Raw genomic sequence first — 24,617 nt, 5'->3', positions numbered from 1 at the left:
TCCAGAGTTTGGCGACCGTGGCCATTGCTGCTATAAACATTGGGGTACACATGGCCCTTCTTTTCACTCCATCTGTATCTTTGGGGTAAATACCCAGTAGTGCAATTGCAGGGTCATAGGGAAGCTCTATTTTTAATTTCTTGAGGAATCTCCACACTGTTCTCCAAAGTGGCTGCACCAACTTACATTCCCACCAACAGTGTAAGAGCACTCCCCTTTCTCCACATCCCCTCCAACACATACTCCACAAGTTTGCCCTCATGTCAGATGCCAAGTATTGGGTGCCCAGAGTACTCATAATTCTGACTTGACTACAAATAGACAGTTCCCACAATCCCTTTGTTGGTTTTGATAATTCACTACAGTGACTCAACGTAACTCAGGAAAACACTTTACTTCACATTTACCAATTTATTATAAAGGATAGAAGGTGGAAACAAGCAAATGGAAGAGAAGCCCAGAGCAAGGTGTGGAAGGAGCAAGGACCTTCCAAGCCCTCTCGAGATAAGCCACCCTCCCAGCACCTTGATATGCTCACCAACCTGGAACTTCTCTGAGCCCTATAGTGTAGTGTGAGTCAGTTTTGTCGTTGTTGTTGTTTTAATATTTTATTTATTTATTTGAGAGAGAGAGAGCATGTGCATATGTGCACAAAGTAGGGTATACAGAGGGAGAGGGACAAGCAGACTCTCCACTGAGCGTGGAGCCCGATGCGGGGCTCATACCAGGACCCTGAGATCATGATCTGGGCCAAAGTCAGACACTTAGCCCACTGAGCCACCCAAGTGTTCCCTGGAGTGTTGTGTTTTTTATGGAGGTCTCATCATGTAGGGGCAATTGATTAAATCACTGGCCATTAGTGATTATCTCAATCTCCAGTCCCTCTCCTTCCCCTGGACAGCTGGGGTGGGGCTGAAAGTTCCAGCCCTGTAATCAATAGATTGGTTTCCCTAGCAACCAGCCATATCCTTAGGGTATCTAGGGTCCCTCTAGTGTTAACCTCGTTAATATATATTCAGGTATGGTTGAAAGGAGCTTATTACAAATAATGCAAGATATCCCTCCCATCCCAACCACTTAGGAAATTCCAGGGCTTTAGGAGCTCTTGTGCAAGGAACCAGAGATGAATACGAAATACAAACTTCTTCTTATATCACAATATCACAGGCATCAAGTGTGAGGAGAAAACAGACTGGTTCCTTGAGGGATGTTAATGTTTCATGGCACATAGGTCTGAAGTTCACATAGGTCTCTGATGGTTTTTCAGAGAGGTATTGTGGTCAGTGAGGTCCTTAACTGCCCCTACTACTTATAAATGTAAAAATGTGTTTTCTACAGCTGTTTCTTCATTGTATCTATTACAGTTTTAACCCTGCCTAATGATATGCACACATACATATATGTTTGTCTTTTTACATATATGTGTCCATAAATATGTTCTTTATAGTTTTTTTTTTTAAATTTGCTTAGTCATCTGTTAATCCTTTTGCTTTATACATGTTTATACAGCTTCTTTTGTTTATTTTATTAACCACTGAAATAAGTACATATTGTCTTATCTGCAGTCTCTTCATTACTGGTTTTGATATTAGCTCGAATGCTCATGGTGAATTTAGGAATCTGTATTATTTGTCTGCTTATAAGTGTTATGTAGTTCAGTATTGGCAAAGAGATTCTCAAATATATATAGATTATAGATTCCTACACGAGCAAGAGGATTTTGTGACACATATGACAGAAATTTCCTTAAATTTTCAAGGTCGTTGAATGAATAGAAGATTGCACATGACATAATATTATACAAGATTTTTTCTATCACACTGTATTAAAGAATAAAAACCACCATTTCCTATATAGTGAAATGAGCAGAATAACTTACTTTATCTGTTTTTTCCATGTCACCACAAGAATATCACTTCATTAAACATAACTGTGTTATAACAGGAATTCCTGACATTTGATGATGTGGCCGTGGACTTCACCTGGGAGGAGTGGCAGCTCCTGGCCCCTGCTCAGAAGGACCTGTACCGGGACATGATGTTGGAAAATTATAGGAACCTGGTGTCAGTGGGTGAGGACAGCTTCCCTGTGTCACTCACAGGGTGCTCTGCCAGTGGCTTTCTTTCTTTCTCAGCTACTTAACTCTTTAATACTCTGAAATGGTAGATCCTCAGATCCTTCTCTTGCCTTAGACAAGAGGGTATAATGTCCCATCTTCTGAGAGAAAAGCCTTGATGTTACAGATATGAAACCTGTTTAGTTCCTAAAATGTAACATTATCCCTTCTTGATGTACCCCAGTCCACTGAGTCTTCCGTCTTTTCTCACGAACAGGGTATCAAGCCGGCAAACCAGATGCACTGTCCAAGTTGGAGCGAGGAGAACTTTGGACGAGAGAAGATGAAATGCACAGTCAGATCTGCCCAGGTGAGTGAGAACTGGCAAGGTGGGTGGCTCAGTGGTGTTAGGTCATTCAGAGAAGGCATCAAGGACTGTGACCGTGTCTGAGGAAACATCAACAGCCCGTCCCTGTATCTCTCTTCTCATATGAGAATTCTTTTTCTTTGTTGAAGTTTAGAGGAAAATATGCTCCTTTTTTTTCTTTTGAGATTGGATCCCTGTTTATTTATTTTTAAAAAAGATTTTGTTTATTTATTTGACAGAGAGAGAGAGATCATGCGTAGACAGAGAGGCAGGAAGAGAGAGAGGGGGAAGCAGGCTCCCTGCCGAGCAGAGAGCCCAATGCAGGGCTCGATCCCAGGACCCTGAGATCATGACCCGAGCCAAAGGCAGATTCTTAACCCACTGAGCTACCCAAGTGCCCCTCTTATTATTTTTTTAGAAAGTTTTATTTCTTTATTTTTAGAGAGAAAGTGTGCATGAGCAGGAAGGACAGAGGGAGAGGCAGAGAGAGAATCGTCAAGCAGACTCCCCACTGAGCATGGAGTCTTGACGCAGGTCTCAATCCCACAACCTAAGATCATGACCTGAGCCAAAATCAAGAGTCGGATGCTCAACCTACTGATCCACCCAGGCTCTTTTTTTAAGGATTTTTGTTTTTAAATATCCAACATGGGTATTTTAAAGATTTATTTATTTATTTATTTGACAGAGAGAGAGAGAGAGAGAGATCACAAGCAGGCAGGCAGAGAGAGAGGAGGAAGCAGGCTCCCTGCTGAGCAGAGAGTCCAGTGTGGGGCTCGATCCCAGGACCCCGAGATCATGACCTGAGCTGAAGGCAGAGGCTCAACCCTCTGAGCCACCCAGGTGCCACCCAACATGGGTATTTTAAACACCCAACATGGGCCTCGAACTTACAACCCTGAGATCAAGAGTCACATGCTCCAGTGACTGAGCCAGCCAGGCTCTCCCTCCTAGGATTTTCTAATCTTCCTCCTCTTCATCTGCTGTCACAGTGTTTTTGCCTGTGTTACCACCTCTCCTGCAATGAAATTCCACTTTCCAGGCCTCTCTGGAAAAAAACAACTTTAAGTTCATCACTTTCTTCTTACTACTTTCCTTACCTGCCTTACTAGGAAATAATGATTTCCTTCCATAATATCTAACCCCACCTTGGATGCTTTGTCTCCATGATAACCTGGTTTTTCTGTGCATTTATGTTGTTCCTTGGCTCCCCTCCCCTATTTTCCCATCAGAACCCTGGAGGTTCTCTCTCCATACTTCTGTTTTCATTTTCTTCTCAGTTTTCATAACTCTGAAAAGCTTCCTCTATTCCCATGAATTAATCTCTTTCCCTTCTCTCATACATCCTAATTGGCTTCTCTCTTAATACAGTCTGCTTTCTTTCGATGTATTTTATCCTTCTTCATGGTAGCAGCCTATGACTTCACATTTTGTGTGTGAGAACGGGAATCATCTTCTCTCCATCTTTTTTAAAAATTTAGGTTCTTTTTCAGCTCAACACAACCACACATTTTTAAATTTCTCCCTATCCTGGCATGTTTTCTACTTGCTGAGGTTTCTTCTTTTTTGGCAGGGAGAGGGGTAGAGAGAGAATTTTAAGTAGGCTCCACAGCCTGACACAAGGCTTAATATCACAACCTGAGATCATGACCTGAGCAAACATCAAGAGTTGGATGGTTAACTGACTGAGCCATCCAGGTGCCCCTGAGCTCCCTTCTTAAAGGTCATTTGATTAACAAGAAAATATCTTTTTAACATGCTACATGATTTCCAACCCAAACCAGGTCATAACTTAAGTCTGCTTCAAGTAATTTCCTTCATGGTTTTGCTAATTCATATTTTTCTTTAGTTACTAGATACTATCACTGCATTTATTTTCCTAAAGCTTTTGTTTTCACTTTTTTTTTTTTTTTTTTTTGGTAATCCAGTCAATCATGCCCTGACACTGGCTGTGGCCATTTATTATTACTTTCCAGTTTCTAAAGTGATGGCAAAATGGAATTTCCCCTAATTTTTTTTTTTTAAAGATTTTATTTATTTATCTGACAGACAGAGATCACAAGTAGGCAGAGAAGCAGACAGATAGAGAGAGGTGGAAGCAGGCTCCCTGCAGAGCACAGAGCCCGATGTGGGACTCGATCCCAGGACACTAGGACCATGACCTGAGCTGAAGGCAGAGGCTTTAACCCACTGAGCCACCCAGGTGCCCCTCCCCTAATTTTTTAAGACCTTGACTCTGATTCTTTTTTTTTTTTTCTATTGAAGTATAATTAACATACAGTGTTATGTTCATTTTGGGTACACAATATAGTGATTCAACAATTCTATATATTTCTCTGCTCATCAAGATAAGTTGCTCTTAATTCCCTTATCTATTTAACCCATCCTCCTATCCACCTTCTCTCTGGCAATTATCAGTTTCTTCTCTGTATTTAAGAGTCTGCTTTTTTGTTTGTCTCTTATTACTTTGTTCACTTGTTTTTTTCCTTAAATTCCACATATGGGTAAAATCATAAGGTGTTTGTCTTTCTCTGGCTGACATATTTCACTTAGTATTATATCCTCTAGATCCATTCATTTTGTTGCAAATGGCAAGATTTCCTTCTTTTTTATGGTTTAGTAATATTCCATTGTATGCATATACCATATCTTCTTTATCTTTTTTTTCCCAAATTTTTATTTAAATTCTAGTTAGTTAACATATAGTTTAATATTGGTTTCAGGAGTAGAATTTAGTGATTCATCACCTACATACAACACCCAGTGCTCATCACAAGTGCCCTCCTTAGTACCCATCCCATTTAGGCCATCCCCCACCTCCCTCCCTCCAGCAACCCTCAGTTTGTTCTCTGTAGTTAAAAGGCTCATAGTTTGCTTCTCTCTCTCTTTTTTTTTTCCTTCCTATATGTTCCACGTATCTTCCTGTATGTTCATTTGTTTTGTTAAATTCCACGTATGAGTGAAATTTTATGATATTTGTTTTTTCTGACTGACTTATTTCACTTAGCATAATACACTCTAGCTTCATCCATTTCATTGCAAAAGGCAGGATTTCATTCTTTTTGTTGGCTGAGTAGTACTCTATTATGTGTATGTCTATATATCACATCTTCTCTATCCATTCATCAGTTGGTGGACATGTGGGCTCTTTCCATATGTTAGCTGTTGTTAATAATGCTGCTGTAAACATCGGGGTGCATGTGCCCCTTCAAATCTGTACTTTTATATCCTTTGGGTAAATACCTAGTAGTTCAATTGTTGTATCATAGGGTAGTTCTATTTTTTTTTTTAAGATTTTATTTATTTGAGAAAGCGTGTGAGAGAGCACAAGTGGTGGAGAGAGGGAGAAGCAGGCTGCCCATCAGGCAGGGAGCCTGATGTAGGGCTCGATCCCAGGATCCTGGGATCATGATCTGAGCCAAAAGCGGCCACTTAACTGACTGAGCCACCCAGGTGCCCTAGGGTAGTTCTATTTTTAACATTTATTTATTTATTTATTTTTTAGATTTTATTTATTTATTTGACAGAGAGAAATCACAAGTAGGCAGAGAGGCAGGCAGAGAGCGAGGAGGAAGCAGGCTCCCTGCTGAGCAGAAAGCCCGATGTGGGGCTTGAACCCAGGACCTGGGATCATGACCTGAGCCGAAGGCAGCGGCTTAACCCACTGAGCCACCCAGGCGTCCCTTAACATTTATTTTTAAAAAAGATTTTATTTATTTGAGAGAGTGTGCTTGAATGAGGGAGGGGCAGAGGAAGAGAGATAAACAGACTTCCTGCTGAGTGCGGAGCCCGAAGTGGGGCTCAATCCCAGGACCCTGAGATCATGACCTGAGCCAAAGGCAGACACTTAATGGACTGAGCCACCCAGGTACCCCCAGGTGAAGGCATTTTTATTTATTTTTTATTTTAAATTTTTTTAAAAAGATTTTATTTATTTATTTGACAGTCAGAGATCATAAGTAGGCAGAGAGGCAGGCAGAGACAGAGGGAAGCAGGCTCCCCACTGAGCAGAGAGCCCAATGCGGGGTTCGATCCCAGGACCCTGGGATCACGACCCAAGTGGAAGGCAGAGGCTTTAACCCACTGAGCCACCCAGGCGCCCAATGTGAAGGCATTTTTAAAACAGTTTTATTCCAGGGCACCTGGGTGGCTCAGTGGGTTAAGCCACTGCCTTCGGCTCAGGTCATGATCTCAGGGTCCTGGGATCGAGTCCCGCATCGGGCTCTCTGCTCAGCAGGGAGCCTACTTCCCTCTCTCTCTCTCTCTGCCTGCCTCTCCGTCTACTTGTGATCTCTCTCTGTCAAATAAATAAATAAAATCTTTAAAAAAAAACAAAAATAGTTTTATTCCAAGCTAAGATTATGAGAGATTACAGAGTGATTCATTGTTCTTTTCTCTCTTAGAAATCAGGAATGTTGATGATTCTCTGCAATGTCCCTTGGAAAATCGAAGCAATCAGAAGAGTGTGGAACAATGGTGTGAACATAATACATTTGCAAATATTCTTAATCAGAGTGAAAGTAATTTCCTGTTAAAGCAAAATGATATATTTGACTTATGTGAAAAACCTTTAAAATCAAATTTACGTTTTGAAAGCAGGGGTATAAACTATAACGCAAAGAACTCTGAGTTTAATGAAGATGCGAAATCCCTTCTTCATACTAACCATGAACAATTTTATAGTGTAATAAAATTTCCTGTAAGTGTAAAACCCATCAACAATAATTCGCAGGTCATTAAACAGCAGAGAACTCACAACATGCAGAAAGCCCATGTATGTGGTGACTGTGGGAAAGCCTTTGTCAAGGTGTCTCAGCTCATTGATCATCAGAGAGTTCATACTCGAGAGAAACCTCATGGATGCAGTCTGTGTGGGAAGGCATTCTCTAGAAAATCCAGTCTAACTGAACATCAGAGAACTCATACAGGACTGAAACACGAATGTACTGAATGTGACAAAACATTCCTCAAGAAATCACAGTTCAATTTACACCAGAAAACTCATATGGGACAGAAGCCTTATACATGTAATGAATGTGGGAAAGCATTCATCAAGAAGTGTTGGCTTCTTTATCATCAGCGAACTCATACAGGAGAGAAGCCCCATGCATGCAGTCTATGTGAGAAAGCCTTCTCTACAAAGTTCAGTCTCGCTACACATCAGAAAACTCATACAGGAGAAAAACCTTATATATGCAGTGACTGTGGAAAAGGCTTCATCGAGAAAAGGCGTCTTGTTGCACATCAGCGAACTCATACTGGTGAGAAACCTTTTATATGCAATGAATGTGGGAAAGGTTTCACCTTGAAGAACAGTCTTATCACACATCAGCAAACTCATACAGAACAGAAATTGTATATGTGCAGTGAATGTGGAAAAGGCTTCTCAGTGAAGCACTGTCTCATCGTACATCAGCGATCTCATACAGGAGAGAAACCCTACACATGCAGTGAGTGTGGAAAAGGCTTCACCTTGAAGAGTCCTCTCATCAGACATCAGCGAACGCATACAGGAGAGAAGCCCTATGTGTGCAGTGTATGTGGAAAAGGCTTTACCATGAAGAGTGATCTCATTGTACACCAGCGAACTCATACTGCAGAGAAGCCATATATATGCAATGATTGTGGGAAAGGCTTCACTGTGAAGAACCGTCTGATTGTACATCAACGCACTCACACAGGAGAGAAACCTTATATATGCAGCGAATGTGGGAAAGGCTTTCCAGCAAAGATACGGCTGATTGGACATCAACGAACTCATACAGGGGAGAAGCCCTATATATGCAATGAATGTGGAAAAGGCTTCACAGAGAAGAGTCATCTCAATGTGCACAGGCGCACTCATACAGGAGAGAAACCCTATATATGTAACGAATGTGGCAAAGGCTTAACTGGGAAAAGCATGCTCATTGCCCATTTGCGAACTCATACTGGGGAGAAACCGTATATATGCAATGAATGTGGAAAGGGCTTCACCATGAAGAGTACTCTGGGTATACATCAGCAAACTCATACTGGGGAGAAACCATACAAATGCAATGAATGTGATAAAGCTTTCAGGAAGAAAACCTGCCTCATACAACATCAGAGATTTCACACAGGAAAAACTTCCTTTGCGTGTCCTGAATGTGGGAAATTTTCTTTGCGTAAAAATGACCTCATTACCCATCAGAGAATTCACACAGGAGAGAAACCGTATGAATGCAGTGAATGTGGGAAAGCCTTCACTACAAAGTCAGGGCTCAATGTTCATCAAAGAAAACATACAGGAGAGAGGCCCTATGGTTGCAGTGACTGTGGGAAAGCTTTTGCCCACTTGTCAATCCTTGTTAAACATAAGAGAATTCATAGATAGTCACTTTGGTATAACCTGTTGCCAGTTGTAGGCCCTCAAGATAATAGCATGTAATGAAAATAACAGTGCAAAGAATGGTATCATCTTGAGTAATCAATTGTGTCATATTTTATGTTGAGGAAAAAATTTACAAAACAACTCACAATCGTCCTTGATGAAAATGTTTTAGGACATTCTACATCTAAAAAGTGTAGACTGAAACAGATTCTATGAATGTGAAAGATGAGGAAAGCCTTCAGTGGGAAGTAGACCCTATCATGTGATCATCACAGATAATGAGTATTTCCAGTTGGCAGAAATGTAACTGTGGGAAAACCTTTGCCCGGAAGTAAGACCTCAATAGATGTCAGTTCACACTAGACAAGTACTTCCTATGGCAATGAATACGGTAGGGCTTGAAGTAATATTTTGCCAGGAAATCCATACAGAAATAACTTAGGAACACATTGAATGTGGTGGACTTCAGCAAAATAGCAGACAACTTAGAGGAAAGAAGCCTTGAAGCCTTGGGGAAATGATGAATGAGAGCATTCTGTCACATCTAAACATAATGGATAACACGCCTCACAAGCATCCAGAACAGGACACTTAAGCTATATTTGATTGCCTTGTCATTGATTTTATAAATTTTAAATAGTGGCCGTTACTCTCACCATGAATTAAATTTTAATATGTACAGTGCAGGAGTGTTCTATGCCTGTGTCATTATATAACTAACTTTAGAATTTCTTTAGTTCCAAGTTTGTTATTACAGAATACTTGAAGTATTTCAAAATGAAGCAATATGTTAATTTCATAGTATTGTTATAACAATATATTTGGATGTGTTTAACCAAGTTATAAGTACCATCAGTTTTGAATTTGAAATAAGTTTAGAATCACAAACACTGGAATATTTCAGAAATTTCCTAAATGTCCTTCAGCCAGCTATTTCCAAAGGTAACATTTTACATAACCAGAGTTCATTATCAAATAGAGGAAAGTGAAATTATAATGCTTTTAACCACAGGATTTACTTGGGTCTGACCAGTTGGTTTTTGTGTTTGTTTTTTCTTAAGATTTTGTTTATTTATTTGAGAAAGACAGCACAAGCAGGAGGGAAGGTAGAGGGAGAAGCAGACTGCCCACTGAGCAGGGAGCCTGATGCGGGACTTGATCCCTGGGATCATGACCTGAGCTGAAGGCAGACACTTAATCGACTGAGCCACCCAGGTGCCCTGATTTCACCAGTTGTAACATGTACTCATTTTCCTTTCTTTCTTTCTTTTTTTTATATAGTTTTAAGAAACTTTATCACATGCGTAGGTTTGTGTAACCAACACCACAGAATGTTTTGTCAACACGAACCCCTTCATGCTACTCCTTCATAGTCAAATTTTCTGTGACCCTGACCCCTGGCATCAGAGATTCTGTAAGTTTGTCAATTATAGTCTACGAGGAAAGTAGAATCATTTAGCACTTACTCTTTGGCCTTGTGAGATAATAGAAAATATATACATTGGTCTCTACCCCTGGTTCCTGGCACACATTCCTAAAATCCTTGTAAATTACTAAGTGAGGAGTGCACTAGGGGCATTTTTTTTTTTTAAGATTTTATTTAGTGATTTTTTTTTTAAAGATTTTATTTATTTATTTGACAGAGAGAAATCACAAGCAGGCAGAGAGGCAGGCAGAGAGAGAGGAGGAAGCAGGCTCCCTGCCGAGCAGAAAGCCCGATGCGGGGCTCGAACCCAGGACCTGGGATCATGACCTGAGCCGAAGGCAGCGGCCCAACCCACTGAGCCACCCAGGCGCCCTATTTAGTGATTTGACAGAGATCACAAGTAGGCAGAGAGGCAGGCAGAGAAAGAGGGGGAAGCAGGCTCCCTGCTGAGCAGAGAGTCCGAAGGGGCATTTTTTATTCTAATGAGGCAGCACTGGGTGGGCTCCAGTATGGCTTCTGGATTGGGACAGGTCCCCAGAGAGAGAGACGAAGCCATAGTCAGAAGCTTAGAACTTCCAGCCTTGTTCCTCTCCCCTTCCCTCCCCACCCCCAATCCTTCAGAAAAGAGAGAGGTAAATTGAATTAATAACTGATCAATTCTACCCGAGGATGCCTCCGTAAAACCCCAATGGCAGGTGAATTTCCAGGTAGGTGAACACAGCCCTCCACGTCCCCAGCGCTGGTGGAGAGTGTGCGGAGAGCACGGAGAGCACCGCACTCGGTCGCGGTCACCCTCCAGGGAGCCCTCACAGGCTGGGGGTCTGGTGCGTCTGACTGGGTGTGGGTCCCGAGTGAGGGGCCTAGCCAGTGAAGCAGGAACACGTGTGGGGACATTTGCCATATTTGGGGTTTTATTTGGGGCCAGTCACCAAGGAATGCCAGCGTGAGTTAAGGCGTAGTCTTCAGAGACTGATGATAAAGGACGATGGTCAGGGGCCTGGGGCCTGTGTGTTAACTCAGGCTCAGTGATTGAAAACTAGGTGGCAGGTGTGGACCCATGATCACTGCCTCTAGGCTACCTTAGGGATGTCACCCAGGGGTCCCCTATGGCGGGAGTTTCCATGGACCAGAGCTCCTGGGGTGAACTTGAGGTTGAATTTGAGGTCAGTGTGTTTGGGGAGTGCAGGGTTTGTCTGTGTTTGGGAGCATTGGAGTCTGGGAGTTTTGAGACCCATAGCCCTGGGCTAGTGGGTGTTTTGAGGCTCAACCTTCAGATGGAAACATTTCCTTTCAGTCTTTCGAGTCGCTTCTCAAGGTTCCTACAAAAATGTGAAGAAAAATTTGTCTCCTACATCCACTCTTCCCACTGTCCCCACAGAAATGGGAGTAGTGCACCATGATCAAGTGGTGTGTCCATGACTAAAGAGAGGATTTTTAACTTACGACCAAATTTACTCTGATATTTCCTCTCAGGTTTGACACAAGTAAAAGCAACCATTGTCCTAAATGCTCCTCCTCAGTGAGAGCTATTTTGTTAAAAGAGATTTTTTAGATCACGTTTCAAAAAATTGGGGTCATCTACTTTCAAGACTCTGCCTAGCTTCTAACACTCCTGTATGCTTTTGTATTGTCTCTAGAAAATATCAAAAATTCCTGTTGCTCTCCCTTATCAGCAGCATTTTCTACTCAAAATTTTTTGGATTTTGGCGATTCCAATATCTGAGTCCTTGTACCACACAGCGGTTTTAATTTGTGATTTCCTAATACTGAATGACGTTGATCATCTTTTCATATGCTTGTTTGCCATCTGTTTGTCTTTGATCAAGCACCTGTTCAAGGTCTTTGCCCATTTTTTTTTAAAGATCTTATTTATTTATTTGACAGAGAGAGAGATCACAAGTAGGCAGAGAGTCAGGCAGAGAGAGAGAGAGAGAAGCAGGCTCCCCGCTGAGCAGAGAGCCTGATGCGGGGCTTGATCCCAGGACACTGAGATCATGACCTGAGCCGAAGGCAGCGGCTTAATCCACTGAGCCACCCAGGCGCCCCTCTTTGCCCATTTTTAACAGTTTTCTTATTATACATTTTATATGAGAAAATCAAGCAAACATGATTTCTGAATGCATTATTGTATTTTTGGGCAGAAAAAAGATAGTAGTGGGAAAACTTGTGAAATATGAATAAAATCTGTAATATAATTGAGTATTACACAATTTTTAAAATTAACATATAATGTATTATTTGTTTCAGGGGTACAGGTCTGTGATTCATCAATCTTACACAGCACTCACCATAGCACATACCCTGCCCAGTGTCCATCACCCAGCCACCCCATCCCTCCCACCCTCCTCCACTCCAGCAACCCTCAGTTTGTTTCCTGAGATTAAGAGTCTCTTATGGTTTGTCCCTCTCTGGTTTTGTCTTGTTTCATTTTTCCCTCCCTTCCCCTATGATCCTCTGTCTTGTTTCTCAAATCCCTCATATCAGTGAGATCACATGATAATTGTCTTTCTCTTACCGACTTATTTCACTTAGCATAATACCCTCTAGTTCCATCTACATCATTGCAAATGCCAAGATTTCATTTTTGATGGCTCCATAATATTCCATTTATACAATGTTGTTTTCTTAATTTGACAAATGTACCATAATTATATAGAGTGGTCACACAAGAGGAAGTTGAATAAAGCATATGTGAACTCTTTGTAGTATTTTGTGACTTTTATGTAAATCTAAGCTTTTCGAAAACAAAAAGTTTATTAAAAATAGATATAACCTATGTCAATTATATCTTAGTCCAACTGGGAAAAATAGGTGTAACCTAAATTTATCACAATATCTCATTGAAAACATAGTTCCATATTATAAAATGTTTATGCATATCTATATATGATATTATTATTAAACAGCTGTAATAATATAGGTGAATTTGGAGGATGGTAACTAGAGTCACATAAGATGTATGCATTAAAGTAAGGTATACTTGAAGAACAAATTCTTCAATTATGTTCAGTTTCTATTTTGGTCCTCTTTATTCAAATTCTCACATTCTTTTTTAAAAATTTTATTTATTTATTTGAGAGAGAGAAAGATCACAAGTAGACAGAAAGGCAGGCAGAGAGAGAGGGGGAAGCAGACTCCCAGAGAGCCTGATGCAGGGCTTGATCCCAGGACCCTGGGATCATGACCTGAGCTGAAGGCAGAGGCCCAACCCACTGAGCCACCCAGGCGCCCCTCAAATTCTCACATTCTTACTGCAAGATTTGTTGTAACTTTTTTCTTATATGTTCCAGATATCGCCATTTACTTTTATGCCTAGGTAGTTTATATATTTCAATTCTATGTGGTGTTTTTAAAAAAAAATCATACCCTATACATTTTGTAGTATGGTACAGCAATTCATTTCAACAGGTTTATTGTCAAAATGTACATATAATATTTACCATTAGTGAGTGTACAACTCAATGACATTTACTAAGTTTAGAGACTTGTGCCACCATCACCACAATCCAATTTTTAGAAATTTTCATGATCACCAAAAGTAACTGGGTGGTTGTTTTGTTATTGTCATTATTGTTATTTGTCAAAAATTTTGACAATTTTTTATTTTTTTATTTTCAGCGTAACAGTATTCCTTGTTTTTGCACCACACCCAGTGCTCCATGCAGTCCGTGCCCTCTCCGATACCCACCACCTGGTTCCCCAACCTCCCACCCCCCGCCGCTTCAAACCCCTCAGATTGTTTTTCAGAGTCCATAGTCTCTCCTGGTTCACCTCCCCTTCCGATTTCCCCCAGCTCCCTTCTCCTCTGTAACTCCCCTTGTCCTCCATGCCATTTGTTAAGCTCCACAAATAAGTGAAACCGTATGATAATTGACTCTCTCTGCTTGACTTACTCCACCAGCATAATCTCTTCCAGTCCCGTCCATGTTGCTACAAAAGTTGGGGATTCATCCTTTCTGATGGAGGCATAATACTTCATAGTGTATATGGACCACATCTTCCTTATCCATATGACAATTTTTAAAAAATATTTTGTCCGACAGAGTGCACAAGCAGGGGTAATAGCAGGTAGAGCGAGAAGCAGGCTCCTTGATGAGCAAGGAACCTGATGCCGGACTCAATCCCAGGACCCTGAGATCACAGCCTGAGCTGAAGGCAGAGGCTTAACATACTGAGCCACCCAGACATCCTGACACTTCTTTATATATTCTGAATACAAGTCCTTTATGAGATGCATAATGTGGAAATATTTTCTCCTAATTTCTGGCTCTACTTTTCACTTCTTAAAAACTGTGCTTAGAAAGTGCAAATGTTGGGCGCCCGGGAGGCTCAGTTGGTTAAGCAACTGCCTTCAGCTCTGGTCATGATCCTGGAGTCCCGGGATCGAGTCCTGCATCAGGCTCCCAGCTCCACGGGGAGTCTGCTTCTCCCTCTGACCTTCTCCTCGCTCATGCTCTCTCTCACTGTCTCTCTCTCTCTCAAATAAATAAATAAAATGTTTAAAAAAAAAAGAAAGTGCAAATGTTTAAAAGAAAAAAAAGTACAGATGTTTTAATTTTAATTTTTATTTATTTATTTGTAATTTTTATTTATTATTATTTTTAAAAGATTTTTATTTATTTATTTGACAGACAGAGCACAAGTAGTCAGAGAGGCAGGCAGAGAGAGAGGAGGAAGCAGGCTCCCCACTGAGCAGAGAGCCTGATGCGGAGCTCAATCCCAGGACCCTGAGTCCATGACCTGAGCCGAAGGCAGAGGCTTTAACCCACTGAGCCACCCAGGCGCCCCTATTATTAAGTAGGCTCCATGCCCAGTGTAGGGCCTGAACTCCTGACTACGAGATCAAGAGAGTCACATGCTCTACAGACTGAACCAGCCAGATATCTGAAATACAATTTTTTTTTGTATTTTGTTTGTATTTATTTTGTATTATATATATATATGTATATAGTATTTTAACTATGTCCAACTTAATACTTTTTCTTTTATGGCTCATCCATTACTGTCTTGTCTCAGAACTTATGGCTAACTTATTTGATTTATGAACATTATCTCCAGTTTGCCTTTCTAAATTTCATACTGTTAACCCTTACATTTAGGTCTGGGAAATATCTTTAGTTAATTTTTGTATACGGTTAGGGTTAAAGTTCCTAATTTATTTTTCTGCAAATAGAAATACAATTATCCCAGCATTGTTTGTTGAAAAAACTAATCCTTTTGAATCATCTTGGTACTTTGGGAGAAAAGCTGTTGACCTTAATATTTTTGGGCTGTCAGTTGTGGTTGTACCTTTCTCATTGGATCCAGACCCTTGTTCGCCTCACTTTAGTGGCCTTTCCCTGAGGCCCCAATCCCAGCCCCAATGTAGGTTCCTCTCAGGTGCTCTTTCCTTTAGTTGGTGATGGCCAGTCTCATACCCACGAGGGAAAGAAGCACAAAATCATTCACTGCAACTGCCCCTCAGAACAATGTATTACTTAAAATATAACCCCCGGGAAATTTTACTAGTTACGAAGCACATTTAGATACAGCCTTAAGAAAAACAGATACTGCAACAGGCCTCTGGGGGAGAGGACGATACAGACGGCCTTGAAGCCGAGCAGCTGGGGATGCCCGCCTTGCTCGCTCAGGCCTGCTTCATTTTTCCGTTATCTCTCCTTTCCCTCTGGAGAGCACCTGTGGCTACTTAGATAAGTCCTTTGAATGTGCTTGTTCAACTATAAACTTTATACTGCTTGTCCAGACATATTTTGCCCTCCTTCTTGTTTATCTACAAGGCATATGACTAACGTTTGACCTTCATCGACTCTTCTGATGGTTACTGTTTCTATCTAATAAAAGCGAGACTGTGGAGTTGCTCGGGGCAGCAGTCTTTTCGACGGTTGTCCCCTGCTCCCAATCTCTTGCAGCTGACTTGTTTGTGCCTAATTCTTCTCTTGTTCGCCGACTGGAAGCGGCAATTCACCTGTAGCCCAGAAGGCTGACCTCCACCGTTTCAGTAAGAATCAAGTATGGGGGTGCCTGGGTAGCTCAGTGGGTTAAAGCCTCTGCCTTCTGCTGGGGTTGTGGTCCCAGGGTCCCAGGATCCCAGGGTCCTGGGATCGAGCCCCACATCGGGCTCTCTGCTCCACGGGGAGCCTGCTTCCCCCTCTCTCTGCCTGCCTCTCAGCCTACTTGGGATCTCTGTCTGTCAAATAAATAAATAAATAAAATCTTAAAAAAAAAATCAAATATGTGCTGGTTGCTACATTCTTACAGGGCCTCGTGACTGCCTGTAAATCTCACCCATAGTTAATATCAAACTGAAAGACAAACCAGCGAAATCTTGCAAATGGTTTTAGGAGTAGAAATTTAAAGAAAACATTAGTGATCTAACACTCCTGGCATGTCCCCTCGTCCTTGAGCACTAAGCATATAACCAATAGTCTCATACAGCAAAAGTGCACTTCTTCCCGCGGAGGGGTCCAGTTCCCGAGCTACTTAAATAAACTTACTAAGTTGCACCACAGAACCTCTCAAGAATTCTTTCCTGACTGCTGTGATCAACAGTCCCGCAACGACACTGTTCTAGTTGTCCAAAATCTTTCTGTTCTTAAAAACCGCTTCCTGCAACCAATTTTTCACCAAAAGCTTTCCGCGGGTGTCCGTTTACCGGATATATTACCTTTTTTTCCTTTTTTTTTTTTTTAAGATTTTATTTATTTGACAGATAGAGATCACAAGTAGTCAGAGAGGCAGGCAGAGAGAGAGGAGGAAGCAGGCTCCATGCTGAGCAGAGAGCCTGATGCGGGGCTTGATCCCAGGACCCAGGGACCATGACCCCAGCCGAAGCCAGAGGCTCCAACCCACTGAGCCACCCAGGCACCCCCGGATGTATTACTTTTTCTCTCCAAAAGGTCCTTCTCTGCTGCGGTATCCACACCTGAAATTCCACTGACTGTTTTGAAACTTCTTTTTTTTAACTTCCTTTTAAAAAAATACAAAGTGGATAATATACACCCCGACCTTGTTACTTCCTGTCCAGCCCGCGAACACGATTTAGCCCACACCATTTTTGCCTCCAAGAGCTTGAGTCTCTAGGAATCTACCCATTTCCCGCCCCAGCCAAAGTTGAGGACGAGGTATGAATGGCTTTTCAGGACCTCGCCAAGCCCGGCTTGCGGCCGCAAACCCGTCCCTTTGGTGTACTTCAGGCGTCCCAACATGGCCGCCCCCACAGCCGCAACGAGCGGGCGCGGACATATTGGCTTCCTGGAACTAACGCCAAGCAGTTGTTCGCCGTTCTTCTAAGGCTTCAGGTCCTCCTCGGCCGCCATAGGCTGACAAGCAGTTTGGGCGACGTTCCGAGGAGTAGAAGCAGTTCGCGGAAGTGTTACGTTTAGACTCTCTTTTTTGTTCCGGAGAAAATCGGGTCAGTGTGTGTTTTTATTCCTTGAAGATTCTCTCGTCTTTGTTTTCTATTTTTGTCCCGTTAGGAGGTTTGTTTCTCACAGAATGACGTGACGTCCCCAGGGTAGAAGTGGAGTAGGGTGAGCCCGTGGAATTATTGGCGGGGATCGATTGGGCCGAGCACGAAAGTGGAGGCATTTGAGAGGAACGAGCTGGGAGTCTGTGACTCACCTGTCCGTGGTTAGGGTACTTTTGGGGTCAGTAAGTCGGCTCAGGGTCTGTAGAGCTCAACCTGTGTCCGGGCTGTCGAGAGGTTGGGGTTCTGCAGATCCGTCCGCTTGTCGGTGGTGCAGGCGATGCGGCTCATTTACGGTGATCGCAGTGTCTGGTTCCAGTTGGGGGTTTAATTTGGGGCTCAGTAATGTTGGGGCCCGGGTGGATGCTCGTAACATCGGGGTGTCTGGCCTGGGTTTCGGATTAGTAAGCGGGTGTGTAATGAGTGTCTGGTACACAGAGATGCATGTGAGGACCGCGGCTTTGGACGCCAAGGTCCCGGAGCTGGAGTTTCGATTGAGGTTCCAACCTTGGCTGCTGGAACAGAAGGCTGCAGAGCTCCGAAGAGTAGTTCGAAACGCTCTGTTTTTTATTTGTTTTTAAAAGTCTTTTGTTCAGAGGTTGACTAACTTCAGACAGAGGGATTCACCCACCACCCCTCTCCTCTGTCTGTTAGGAGCCGTCAATGGCTGCTTTCCCGCGGAAAAGGAAGAATTGAGTCCTTGTGCCAGGGATCTTAAAGTTGAAAATGTGTAATATTCATCCCCTTGCAGAAAATGTTTGTCAACACCTGCACTCACCTCTTAATACCTAACAGCGGCGAACACTGTTGCTTCCTTTCCCGACATACATTCACACTTTACTCTTTGCTGAAAGAATGTCCATTTTGTTTAGTATCCGTCCTTCTTGCAAGGTGACCCACATCTCGGTTTATTAGTAAGTCCTGGTTGGTCTTATTCAGTCATGGTGCTTCCAGTTCCCATTGCTAATGACTGGATTTCTGTGAAATGAGCTTAGTATATTATATAGTGCATTTCTAGCCAAATATGTGAAAATCTGTTTAGTGGTTTCTGGGGGAGCCTTTTCTCTTTTATATAAGCAATTCCATGAATCTCTTTTTCCATGTCCACGATGATATTGTCTGAGTATAACCTTAATTTTCATTCCAGTTAACAATGTTTATAATTTATTCTTATCTCAGTGTATTGGGTCTACTCAGCAATCAGGTGGTAGTGGACATACCTATGTGTCCAGTTGCTTACCCATAAAATTCATCTGCTATATTGTCTGCAGTTAACATGTTTCCGGGAGGGTTAGACAATAAAATTTATGAAGTTATCCAGGATTTCAAACTTACGACCGAAAAATATTCATAGTATTTTTCAAGACAAAAAAAAAAATAGTCTATTTTACCTGAGTTATCCGTTTCACTACAAACGGGTATGTTTTATTGGTATTTTTAAAGAACAGGCTTTTGGTGTTGTTGAGTACTTCTATTTATTTGTTTAAAAGATCTACCAGTTGATCTGTAAAAAAGTAATGTATATTTATATAAAGCTATCACTGCCCATGTCAGGAAACAGAATGCTGCCAGCGTCCAGTGGTGCGCTATGAGTCTCCTCCTAACTATATTGCATTCTCACACCCAGAGGTAATTATCATCCCGCTGTGAGTATCAAGCCCTTTAAGGCTTTTCTTTATATAGTTTTTTTTTTAAAGATTTTATTTTTTTATTTGACAGACAGAGATCACAAGTAGGCAGAGAGGCAGGCAGAGAGAGAGAGGAGGAAGCAGGCTCCATGCCGAGCAGAGAGCCCGATGCGGGGCTCGATCCCAGGACCCTGAGATCATGACCTGAGCCGAAGGCAGAGGCTTAACCCACTGAGCCACCCAGGCGCCCCGTATAGTTTTATCATATTAAAAAGTCATATAATAAAAAGTGATATTAAAAAGTCATATAAAAGTCAATAATCATATTTTATTTAGTTGTATCTTTCTGTGTCAGTGTAATTATACTTCATGCATCTTTAAATGTGAGGCTGCTTTTGCTCAGTACTTTTAAGAATGATTCATGTTGTTGCAAATAGATGTATCTGTGTTTGCTCTGCAACAAGAATCAGGCATATTCTGTGAATACACCATAAATATTTTAGGAGTTGCTACCGTAAGAAGTTTGTCACATACGCTTCTTTGTTTTTGTAGTACAGTCTTTAAAAACGTGGAAATGATGTAGGGACAATCATTCTTAGCTTCAAATTGTGTAGTAGTTGTAGTTTCTACACAGCATTACATATTTTGAGTATATGGCAGGTTTTCCTACTATTAATTAAACGTATTGTTTGCAGTTTGGATTGTTAGGAAGAATGCTGCTGTGAAAATTCTTGTCTGTTTTCTGGTTCACGTGTGCCCTTATTTCGGTGTGAAGGGTGGTGTAGCTTAGATGTGTATCTCAGAGTGAAATTGCTGTGTCTCAGGGTGTGTTTAACTTCAACGAAAACAGGCAATGCCAGAATATTTTACAGAGCAGTTGTACCATTTATAGTTCTCCCAGTAGAATATCATTTGCTTTATACTATAGTTTATGTAGTCTCTTTAAATATCTTTCCATACCCTAATATTGTTGAGAGATTTTCCTACATTCTTTTTTTTTTAAGATTTTTATTTGTTTATTTCACAGACAGATCACAAGTAGGCAGAGAGGCAGGCAGAGAGAGAGAGAGAGAGAGGAGGAGGCAGGCTCCCCGCTGAGCAGAGAGCCCGATGCGGGACTCGATCCCAGGACTCTGGGATCATGACCTGAGCCGAAGGCAGAGGCTTTAACCACTGAGCCACCCAGGCGCCCAGATTTTCCTATATTCTTAAAAATATATTGATTTGAGGGGCGCCTGGGTGGCTCAGTCGTTAAACGTCTACCTTTGGCTCAGGTCATGATACCAGGGTCCTGGGCTCCCTGCTTGGTGGGAAGCCTGCTTCTCCCTCTCCCATCCCCCCTGCTTGTGTTCCCCTCTCTTGCTGTGTCTCTTTCTGTCAAATAAATAAAATCTTTTTTAAAAATTTGCATCTTTCATTAATTGATAGCTGTCCTCTACAGTGATTTTTGTGTATGATGTGGGGTGGGGTTTAGCCATCTCCTTGTCCCCTCAACCCCAGAACGGACATCTCATTGTCCCTGCATCATTTTTTAAAAAGACAACCTTAGGGGTGTCTGGGTGGCTCAGTCGGTTAAGTGTCTGACTTTGGCTCAGGACCCTGAGATCATGACCTGAGCTGAAGGCAGAGGCTTAACTGACTGAGTCACCCAGGTGCCCCAGAGACATGGCATCTTTAAAATGCTTGGTTTTCTGGGTCATTGTCATAGTCAATGTCTTACTATTTATTTAAGTCTTAAAATTTCAGTATTTCTTTCTACTTATCAGATATTTTTGGTGTTCATCAAAAGAGTGCCGTTGATAGATTTTGTTTTGTTTGTTGATGGGCTGTTTGTTCCGTCAGTTACTGGGAGAGGTGTGTTGAAGTCTTCTATTGGAATGATTGGTTTGTTCTTATTTTTTGGTCCACTTTTGCTGTATATATTTCAAGGCTATATTGTTAAGTGGATAGAAATTGCAAATTTTTATAATGTGGTGAGTTGAATCTCTTAACCAGTGAGTGTTCTCTTTCTCTGTAGTGATATTTGGACTTTTTGGTCCATTTTGTCTGAGAATATAGTTATACCAGATGATATATGGTTACTCTTCCCATGGTGTATCTTTTTCTAATCTTTTGTTCTTGAATTTTCCATGCCATTGTTTCAGACATGTAACCTATAATAGCATATTGTTAAATTTTATATTTTAATGCAGACTATTTTGAGACATTTGTGTTTAATTTACTGAAATCCTTCTTTTATTTATACTTCATATAATTCTTAGCATGTTTTGTTTAAGAATAGTCATCCAAGTGAGCTGTAGTACCCCACTTGTTCTTAGTTCCCCCCCTTTTTTTGCCTTGTTTTGGATGAATTTGTAATTATATTCCCCCTTCTGTTAGCACAAAAATTACATACATTAAGACAATTGTTAGTTTTCATCATGACACTAGAGATAATATACAGCATGGAGCCTTCCTTTTTCACAGTCTTTTTATTAATTAGTACTTTTACACTCTTCTCCAGTGAGACAGGATCTGAGAACACTTCAACTTCATTTACCACTCTCCAATTTATTTACAATATTCTGTACTTATGTCTTTATCTATTTAAAACTTTTTGAGATATTATGAAGTAATAATACTTAACTTGCAAGACGGTGCCTCTGATTTGCCCAGTACACTGGTTTTCACACCAGTGTGCTTGAAAGAAGTGCTTCTACTCACCGACTGTATAAAAGCTCTGGAGAGGTACCTGAACACACATGGTTTAAAGGAAAACAGTGCCCCGATAGTCTCCTTCTGTGTGCTCTGTTTTATAAAAGTGATTTGTGTGAGATTCCCTTTCTCCTGAGGCATGGTGCTGGGGTAGATCTCATTTTCCTCTTCAGTGTCACACTCACCCAACTTACATGTCACAGAATGAAGGAAAACTTCGTGCATTTAGAACCTCGGGCTTTATTGGTCAGAAGAAAGAAATCTTCTGGGCCAGCAAATAAAGGGACGCTTAGCAGTGCCGTGTGTTCAGGAGCTGTGAGAGGGTCTGGACCAGAGGAAATGCGCCCCTCAGACTCCCTTGTCTCCTCAGCCCACAGGTCCTGATGCCCCAGGAGCAAAAGGATCATGTGAAGGAGGAAGAAGTTACAAGATGTAGTGTCAGTCTTTATGGGGGCACACCTGACCGAGACTGAGATTTCGGAAAGAGAAACTAGAAGTAGATCCAGGAGACACAAAGCCGAGTTTTCCCACTGCCAGCTGTTTCAGAGGCCAGAAAAAATGATCCAGGTCCAGGTGACTTTTGGTTTGTTTTATTCTTTCCTTTCCTTTCCTTAATAGAATTGTAGAGGCCTATAAAAAATCAGCTGCATTAATCTGAAAAGCATACATATTTCTTCTGCTTATCATATACATATGGATGGTGTTTCTAGGTTAAGAAGAAGATTGAACTTTTACATGTTATAGCAACTTCTCATTGGATGAATGGATGGATGACTGTGCACAATTACAGAATATTTAATTAGGCATCTGCTTCTTCCACAATGTTTCAAAATACCCACCCCCACTAGATAGATACAGTCTCTAGCGTGGAAATAAGCAGACAAATTTTAACGTTTCTTCTCTATCATCAAAAGGACGTCACTTCATTAGAGAACACTGTTATTACAGGAATCCCTGACATTTGATGATGTGGCCGTGGACTTCACCTGGGACGAGTGGCAGCTGCTGGCCCCTGCCCAGAAGGACCTGTACCAGGACGTGATGTTGGAGAACTATAGGAACCTGGTGTCAGTGGGTGAGGACAGCTCCCCAGTGTCACTTGGAGGGTCCCCATCAGTGACCTTTCCTTTCTCAGCTTCTTAAAGCTCTGTGGTGTCTGTGTTGCTCTGATGTGAGATTCTTAGTCCCCTCCCTGGCTCCAGACACAGGGGTATATTCTCCCTTCTCCTGAGTGCAAGCCATTACTTTGTACATATGTGTGATTTACAATGACCTATATATGTATCGCACATACATGTATGTGAAACAAATGTATTTTTGGTCTTCATCCCAAATTTTGGCACAGAGCTCCTGTAACAGTTGTAATTTCCTAAGTTATAAGAGGATAATAAAATGGGTGTCTTTTGTTACTTAAGTAACAAGACCCTTTCAACCACATTCGAGTTTATGTTAATGAGGTGATTTTTGGAAAGCAGTTGTTTAACTGAAGGACGGAGTCTGGTTGCCAAGGGAACCAATCACCATGACAGGGTTGGAACTCTGAGTTCCATCGCACCTCTGGGGAGGAGAGAAGAGTTGGAGTTTGAATCAGTCACCAAAGTCTAATGATTTAATTAATCATGTCTACTTAATAATGTCTCCATAAAAACCCAAAAGGACAGTTTTTTGAGACCTTTTGAATTGGTGAACAAAAGGAGGTGGGGGGGAAAGTGCTCAGAGAGGGCATGGAAGCCCCCCACCCCTTCCCACATACCTGGTACTGCGTACCTCTTACACGGGGCTGTGCCTGAGTTTATAGCAAACCAGCAATGTGATAAGGAAACTTCCTGAGTTCTGTGAGTTGCTCCAGCAAATTAACTGAATCTGAAAAGGGGTCATGGGAACCTCTGATGCATACATATTCTATTAGAAGCCCGGGAAATAATTTGGACTTGTGACTGGGGAAGTCTCAGGGAAGTGGGGGGGGTGGTGGTGTGCAGTGTTGTGGACGTGAACCCCTAACCTGTGGATCTGAAGCCATCACGAGGTGGAGAATGTCAGAACTAAATTGTTGGACACCCAGTCAGTGTCCCTTGGTGTCACGGAATTCTTCAGTGTGCGAAAACCTCCCATATCAGATGTCAGAAGTACTGTAGAAGAGTATCAACAGTAAAGGAGATGCATAGTGCAGAAAGGTTTTCCTCTATGATGTGAAAATTGTTTTGTCCTTAACTGTAACATTCGGTGGTCTTCCCAGACCCCAAGCCTGGAGCTTAGTCTTTTATCTTCTGTCATTCCCATGAACAGGTTTTCACACTGGCAAACCAGATGCGCTCTCCAAGTTGGATCCAGGAGAACCAACATGGACAGGAGAAGATGACATCCCCTGTCGTACCCTTTCAGGTGAGTCGAGAACCTGGAGGGGGTCAGGAGGGGGCAGGCTGTGGAAATCATACTCTGATTGGTCAGATAAGAGGCACAGCTGTGAGAGGTAGGCAGTGCCTTCATGCATCTCTCTCCTGATGTGTGACCTCTTTTTCTTCATAGGAATTTAGAGAAAAATGTATGTTTTACCTATTCAGGGATCTCTTCCATTTTTATTTTCTGTACATCTTAATTTTTTCTTATTTGCATAGTTTTCTTTTTCTTA

The 24,617-nt window shown here is 41.8% G+C and overlaps 1 protein-coding gene across 1 annotated transcript in view; it reads left to right on the top strand.

Annotated features, from left to right (window-relative positions):
- Positions 1–24,617, top strand: part of LOC111160767 — a 618,405-nt gene that overhangs the window by 374,979 nt on the left and 218,809 nt on the right. The window contains 1 exon segment of the mRNA XM_022524110.1: positions 7,193–8,774. Coding sequence (XP_022379818.1) covers positions 7,193–8,774 — 1,582 coding nt within the window.

The sequence above is a fragment of the Enhydra lutris genome, unplaced genomic scaffold (assembly GCF_002288905.1).
Source record: "Enhydra lutris kenyoni isolate GAN:26980312 unplaced genomic scaffold, ASM228890v2 scaffoldscaffold77, whole genome shotgun sequence".
In the NCBI taxonomy this organism is placed as follows: Eukaryota; Metazoa; Chordata; class Mammalia; order Carnivora; family Mustelidae; genus Enhydra; species Enhydra lutris.
This window is presented reverse-complemented; position numbering and strand designations above follow the sequence as displayed.